The 8234-nt window shown below is 33.9% G+C and overlaps 1 protein-coding gene across 1 annotated transcript; it reads right to left on the bottom strand.

The window, feature by feature from the left end:
• Positions 1-6107: 6107 nt before the first annotated feature.
• Positions 6108-7319, bottom strand: LOC133845351 (ankyrin repeat and KH domain-containing protein mask-like). The gene is made up of 2 exons (XM_062279799.1): positions 6969-7319; positions 6108-6770 (listed from the first exon to the last, which is right to left on the bottom strand). Exons 1-2 carry the CDS (start codon positions 7242-7244, stop codon positions 6150-6152), a joined length of 897 nt encoding a protein of 298 aa, XP_062135783.1. The 5' UTR covers positions 7245-7319; the 3' UTR covers positions 6108-6149.
• Positions 7320-8234: the final 915 nt, after the last annotated feature.

Below are 8234 nucleotides of genomic sequence, written 5' to 3'. Positions count from 1 at the left end.
ATAGATAAAATAGTTCAAATATTAAAAAAAGAGAGTTTAATAAAAAGGCAAATAAATATATAATAGAATGCAAAAAATATATAAAGATATAGTTTGAACTTAAATATTTTTTAATTTTATACAAACCGTTATCACATATTGATTATGTAAGCACTTGGTCAACCCTTCTCCATTTATATAATTCATTTCTTACTAAATAAATGAACTGCTCTTTACTTATTTACTAGGAATTCCTTTTTCACCTTGCTTTCATTCAGCGCCCGTTTTTATTGCCCTGCCAAATTCTATGGAAATTCCTCGTTTTTCCTTTGCAATTGAAATGCTCAGTTATTTTTTTCTTTTCTTTTCAATGGATTCCCTCTCGGCATTTAATCTGCTCTAAGCGATGCATTCACAGTTCCAAGAATTTCAACTGTGGTTTTTACAGGGTACTTTGAAGCTTTGTCGACTATCTGATTGTCTACGAACAACAATTGAATTAGTCACTTTGCAAGCCGTTTGAATGAAATTGACTCATTTGCCAACATTTCGAATGATACAAGTTAAAGTTGTCTCACGTTCATAAAGCTAAATGAATTTGTTGCTCAACTTTTGTGGCGCGCCACAGGAAAAGTGTTCATAATTCAAGTGAAATACTCAGCAATGCACAAACACTCACACCCACACTCACACTCACACTCACTCGCTTTCAACCGCACTTCGACATACTCATACTTTTTTTTTGCTCTTCCTCTCTTGCTCACACCTAATAGCTTTTGCTTGTATGTGCTGGGATTTCTTTGGTTTACGTAACTGTGTAGTTGCTTCATTGGCTCTACTTTGAATACCCTTTGAAAAGGATGAGAAGCTGTTGGTGCTTTCTATCCGTCTGTCCGTCTGTCCGCATAAACAAATTTGATATTCTCTAAGATTATTAGAGATACGAATGTCAAACTTCATATAAGGAAGCATATTTAATAGAGCTGTATTATATAAATATTTATTCTGATGCCTTATTGTTTTAAAATTTAAACATAAACAAAAATGCAACCAAATTCTGAATTTTACGAATACGAACACGGATAATAGCAAATTTACAAGTGAAGGTGATTTATATTTCAGACAACATTGTATAACATTTTTGTAGATGAAATACTAAGTGCAAATAATCTAAAAATTACACTGTAATGTGATAATAAAACATGTGAGAAAGTTTCAGTCGAGTGTGCTGAACTGTGAGATACCTGCTATACATTTTTAATGAAATGAATGCGGTATTATTCTTAAAATATACCAACTTAATACGAGTATATTACAAAATTACTAAAATATATCAAAGACTTTAATTGGTATATTGATATAGTACTACATTCAAAATATATCAAAGGCTACATTTGGTATATTGATAAAGTACTACATTCAAAATATACCAAGGACTATACTTGGTAATGAAGTATAGTACTACATTCAAAATATATTATATCAAAATATATACTACATGGTATATATACTAAAGTATACATCTGGTATATTAATATGGTACTACGTTCAAAATATACCAAAGGCTATACTTGGTATATTGATACAATTAAAATATAGCAAAGGCTACATTTATACCAAACTCTATATTTGGTATATTGATATAGGGGAAAATATACTAGATTGCCAGCCAAAGCTTCGAAGACCAGCAATAAGTAGGCGTTTTTTTTCCAAACAAAAGTGTTTCTTAAATAACTTTTAAAATTTTCATCTATACACAACTAAATTTTTAGGAATCATAACTAGATAACATAAATAAATAGTTATTTATGTATGCACCACAAGTGAAGGTGATTTATATTACAGACATTGTATAACATTTTTGTAGATGAAATACTAAGTGCAAATAATCTAAAAATTACACTGTAATGTGATAATAAAACATGTGAGAAAGTTTCAGTCGAGTGTGCTGAACTGTGAGATACCTGCTATACATTTTTAATGAAATGAATGCGGTATTATTCTTAAAATATACCAACTTAATACGAGTATATTACAAAATTACTAAAATATATCAAAGACTTTAATTGGTATATTGATATAGTACTACATTCAAAATATATCAAAGGCTACATTTGGTATATTGATAAAGTACTACATTCAAAATATACCAAGGACTATACTTGGTAATGAAGTATAGTACTAATGTATGTAAATGTAGCAAAGGCTACATTTATACCAAACTCTATATTTGGTATATTGATATAGGGGAAAATATACTAGATTGCCAGCCAAAGCTTCGAAGACCAGCAATAAGTAGGCGTTTTTTTTCCAAACAAAAGTGTTTCTTAAATAACTTTTAAAATTTTCATCTATACACAACTAAATTTTTAGGAATCATAACTAGATAACATAAATAAATAGTTATTTATGTATGCACCACAAGTGAAGGTGATTTATATTACAGACATTGTATAACATTTTTGTAGATGAAATACTAAGTGCAAATAATCTAAAAATTACACTGTAATGTGATAATAAAACATGTGAGAAAGTTTCAGTCGAGTGTGCTGAACTGTGAGATACCTGCTATACATTTTTAATGAAATGAATGCGGTATTATTTTTAAAATATACCAAATTAATATATCACAAAAATACTAAAATATATCAAAGGCTCTAATATGTATTTTGATATAGTACTACATTCAAAATATGCTTAAGGTTATTTTTGATATATTGGTATAGAACTTCCTTCAAAATATACCTAAGGCTATATTTGGTATATTGGTATATAACTTAATTCAAAATATACCAAAATCTACATCTGCTACATTTATATGGTACCACATTCAATATATTCCAAAGGCTATACTTGGTATATTGATGAAGTACTACATTAAAAATATACCAAAGGCTATACTTGGTATTTTAGTATAGTACTACATTCAAAATATACCAAAGGTTATATTTGGTATATTGGTATAGAACTCCATTCACAATATACCAAAGTCTACATCTGGTATATTAATATGGTACTACATTCAAAATATACCAAAGGCTATACTTGGTATATTGATAAAGTACTACATTTAAAATATACCAAATATTGGTATATTGGTATATTGATATTGTGGAAGATATACTAGATTGTCAGCCAATGCTACGATGACCAGCAATAAGTAGACGTTTTTTCCAAACAAAAGTGTTTTTAAATAACTTCTTCAATTTTCATCTACACACAACTAAATTTCAGGAAACATAACTAGATAAATAAATAGTTATTATTGTATGCACAAAATTTGAAATTTTAAACTTGAAATAACTTTTTTTTAATTTTAATACTTACAGGGTAGTTACCTGTCGATGACACTCAACAACTACGCTTCTTTTATTTTTTTGTGGTTGCTGTGCGCCCTTTTGCGGTGTTGCTTAAGTGGGTTGGCTTTAAGTTGCACTCCTCTGCTGGCATTTTGTGAGCAAAACTAAAAATAGCTCTGCTCAATAGATCTGTGATATGACTTGGGCCAAGAGTATATGCAAATTTGACTATCATATATATACAGAAATGTTGGTCTGTTAAATACGAGTAAAGCAAAAGAGAGAAAAGAAGGCAGATGCTGCCTGTGGCAATTTGGTCATAAAAAACATGGCTTCATCTGGTTAGTCTTTGGTCTAACAAGTTTTGACAGCGAGCGCAGATTGCGAGGGAGTTGAAGCAACTAAGCTGATTGTCTTCAACGCAGAGCAGCGCAGCTTTCCACTCAATGAGAGTTGATAAAGTCGCAAAAACAGCAACAACAACAACAACAACTAAGGAGAGTGTCAATGACTTGGCCGCAAAGTGCTGGACTTGAACTTGGACATGGCTAATGGATGGATGGTGGAAGGTTCGACGAAAAGCTGCGCTTAAGTCAATTTCATTTTTGCTCATTTCCTGAGAAAGCCCACGACATGCAAAAGGGAGGCGGAAGGATGCCAACTGTCAGCTAAGCCAAAGTAAAAGTCAGTCGCGTGTTTCCGCTTAAAACTTTGCTCTCCACCAAATTGACAAAGAACCAAAAATCCAGCAAGCAGCTTGTTTGTTGACTTTGCAGAAAACCGAAGGAGAGAGAGGGAGAGACGAAAGACTAATTGCCATTTAATGACGATGACAATTTGATAAGTGGACAGTTGCATTTAGTTCAAAACTCAAGTGAAATGTCAGCACAATCATTGCTCAGCCGTGTGTCGAGCGAGTCAAGCAAATAGAATCTCTTAAATTGAATCTAAGACAAACAATGCAATCACATGAACATTTTCCACAGCGCTGCACAAAAGATAAACCCGCTATCCGAGCGAAGGGGAAAGAGAGAAGAGAGACGCAGAGAACTCAGACAATTGCTATAAAATAACTGAGAAATTGAACAAGAATTGAAATAATAAAAGAAAAAAACAATCGTAATTGAAATTGTGTGTGGTGGAAAAGGAAATGTGACACAAACTGCCATAAAAATCAATAAGACAATTTTAAAGAAGCTTTATGCTCGAAGATAAAAGCAACTAACTTATTGTAAATTGAAGCATGCTTCAGCTTAACAAAGACTTTCATAAACAATAACAGCTCAAGAGCGAGAAAAATGTTCAAAAAGTTGCTCTTCCCTCACTTTTATTATTGTTCAACTAAAAGTATCAAGTATACGTCGAGTTGGCCATACAATTTCTTGCTAGGTTTTCGGTTAACATATAAATATGGCTCAATATAAAATTAGAATTAGTGGAAAAATGGTGTTGAATATTGTTTTTTTTTTATGAATTAAAATAATTTATTTTGTTTTATAACAGTATCAAGTATACGTCGGGTTGGAAAATCAATTTCTTTCAGTCCGGAAATGGATTCTACTTGTGATTAGAATAATAATTTATATGGTGTTGATATTTAAATTTCTATAAATATATTGGAGCACATAATTTAGATTCATTTACAATTTTTATTGAATGCAAATTTTTGGCTTATAAAATTAAGTATATACATTTCTTTGTAAGATTCTCAGCCTAAACTTGGCTCCAACTCACTATGGTCCAGGAGACCACTTTTCTTGATGGAAATTAATAACTCCTAAGCTACAGGAGATTTTTTGATGCGGTTTTTTTTTAGTTGAACGAAAAAAGGTCCCTAGAATAATTTGTGAAAAGTGGGTGTGTCTACTCCTACTAGATATATGTTTTTTTAATAAAATTTTTTTTTTATATGTGGATGATTTTAAAAATTAACAATTTTATAAATTTTGACCTAAATTTGGAGTATTATATCATTAAATTTTTGATTAATTTCACTTTTGATCATAAGAAATCGAGTTTTTTGCTAGCTGAACGAAATTGTTTCCTCAAGTCGGCTTCATAATATTAAGGGATTAAGGCTCAATGGAAAATAATTGTTTGCTATACGTTTACGTATAATTAAAGCATATTCATCAATTTTAAGACTATACATATCTTTAAAACAAAAAATATTATAGTTTTCTGCATCATCATGCTTCATTAAACTAAACATGTTCTCGGCGGTCGCCTTAAATCGTCTAAAATCTTCTTATTAACTTTTAAACTTTACTTGTCATATGTAATAACATTTGTTTTAGTATATAGTGTTCTCACTTAAGATCTGTAATATCAGTAGCCATATATTGCATATTAAAGCGGACTTAAAATATCGCACTTTTGTTGCAATTTATTGTCCGATTATACCAATATTTTCGACTCTTGTTTGGTTTGTTTTGATTATTGGTTTGTATTGCGCGAGAGTGCAGATAACAGAACTTTCGAGTGATGGAAGAGCGGCGGTTTACTTAGTTAAGCGATGTAAGTCGACTGTACACCTCGAGATCACAAGTGAAACTGAAGTATATAAGTAAAAATAAAATAATAAATGGACAGCAAGCGAAGCCAATTTTACCAAGGAGCTGGTCGTCTATTTGCGTGAGTTACCAATAAGTTAGTAACACTATTGGTATAGATGTCTTTTTTGTTAATATAAATTAAAACGCACAGTTGTTTTTTTTACTCTTTCTTTTTTTTATTTCGACGTCTGCTAAGTTGCAGTGTTAACACTCGACTGCAGAGTCGAACCAAACGTCACTTCGCAATTCTGTCTTCTTTTTTTTATACATAATGTATAACGGTCGTTCCGATTGTGTCCAGTCGGATCGTGCCTCTTCACGTAGAGACGGTAACTCGTGCGCCCTTCTCGATGAGAAAGTTCACGGTCGTGAAGTGGTCGGCACGATAAGCCTCCATAAGTGGCGTACGGTTGTCCTCCGTCGTGTGCTCCAGATTAGCGCCATATGAGAGGAGCACACTAGCCGCAACGGTATGTCCTTTCTTACAGGCAATCATCAGCGCCGTGTCTCCATTTTCCATCGTTGCATCCACAACCGCACCGCTCTCCAATAACAAGTTCACCATTCTCACGTCCCCCTTGCCAGCTGCCATCATGAGATACGTGTTGCCATTTGTAATGGCCCCATTAATGTTGCCGCCGGCCTGGATGAGCAAAGTGGTAACCTCAACGTTACTATTGTTAACTGAACACTCCAGCGGCGACGGCAGCGGATAAGTGGAACTATTGACTTGCGCTCCGGAGTCTAGTAATAATTGCGCTACTTCCACTTGGCCACCTGTTGAAGCCGCCGAAAGAGCAAAGTTCAAGTGATCGGCGCCAGCTTGCAGTAGGAAACGCACCAAATCAATATGACCCTTGTAGCTAGCCACTGACAATGCACTCTCGTTGTTCTCATTGGAGCGGGTGTTGACATTGGCTCCACGCTCGAGAAGTACCTATGAGAGAGACATTAAACATTAGATTAATCAACAGATTAAAGGGTGAGAGTAGTTAATACATTCTCTATACATCAGATAAGATATCTAATAACGAAATCATTAATTCCATTCTCGTCACTGAAGACAGTTGCAATCAAATCTCGGATTCTAATCACTTTTCAATGGTCAATTTACTGCCTATGACTCGATACTAACCTTGGCTACTTCCACATGGCCGCCACATGCGGCCTTCATCAGCGGTGTATGTCCAATCATATTGCGCTCATTAAAGTTTGCGCCCTGGCTTAGCAATGCATTCACCACATCAACATAACCGCCCGCGCTGGCAACCATGAGCGCCGTTTCCCCATTTTCACATCTTTCATTTATATTGAAGTTGTTCCTGAGGAGCAAGTTGACAATTTCATAGTGACCCGCAGCAGCCGCTTCAATTAGTGCTGGTCGATTTTTTTGTTCTTGGAATGGAAACATTTTTCACAAAACTTTTATCAGAGCAGCAAAAATGAATGAATGAATACAATTGTCAGAAATATTTGACAGACGGAATAGTGATGGCTCGAGAATAGTGATGGCTCGATTAACCATATGATACATATTAATCGATTAATCGGGTACTCGGGTTCGAGCCCGCCCGGGTTACAAACTTTTTTTATTTTTAATGATATATAATATATATTTTGCTTTTATTCAAAATGTGTAGCGGGTATCTCACTTGTTTTTTTTTGTTTTGAACACAACTTCATAAGTCCATTTGAAAATGAGATTTATTTTCAAATTGGCCCATGTGGCACGACACACTTTGACATAAAATTACGAAGACATTACATCTGTTTAATGCGCCACACATAACAAAACACGTAGAACAAACCACACTCTTTATAATTCATCGCAAAAATTAAAACAAATTATCGTTTTATTTAGTTTTATACTCAATTTTAAATTGCACTAAATTCTGCACTTTTCCACAACACGTGCTATTGCATCACATCAGCTGTGTTTAAAAGCTGATTTTTGGCGTCTTCATTGGTGCGGTGATTTAATGAAAACGCCGTTGTATTTTAACTTAACTTTATTGATTATTCTAAACGTATATGTCTGATGAAATTGAAAGTACAACATTAAGTGGCTTCGCCATGAAGTTAGCTGCGATAGATTTATGGGTTGCCCAACTAATCCTTTTGTGTTGGCAGCTGATCGTTTGGTGTTGCCAGCATATGGGCAATAGGTGGATGACAGAGTTGCCACAGATTTTTCGAAAGTGGCGCCCTCTATTGAAATTTTTGGTACGCAACATTAAAGTCAATTCTTCTTTTGATCCAACGACGCCAAAATCGCGGTTTTCTGTTAACTTTCAAAAATTGGTTTTCCATCAAGAAAAGTGGTCGGCTGGACCATAGTGCAACTGTTCGGACTTTTAATTAAACAAGTAAGAAAGTTACAGTCGAGTGTGCTCGACTGTGA

Source organism: Drosophila sulfurigaster, chromosome 3 (assembly GCF_023558435.1).
Source record: "Drosophila sulfurigaster albostrigata strain 15112-1811.04 chromosome 3, ASM2355843v2, whole genome shotgun sequence".
Classification (NCBI taxonomy): Eukaryota; Metazoa; Arthropoda; class Insecta; order Diptera; family Drosophilidae; genus Drosophila; species Drosophila sulfurigaster.
The sequence above is the reverse complement of the archived record's forward strand: the minus strand, read 5'-3'. Positions and strand labels throughout refer to the sequence as shown.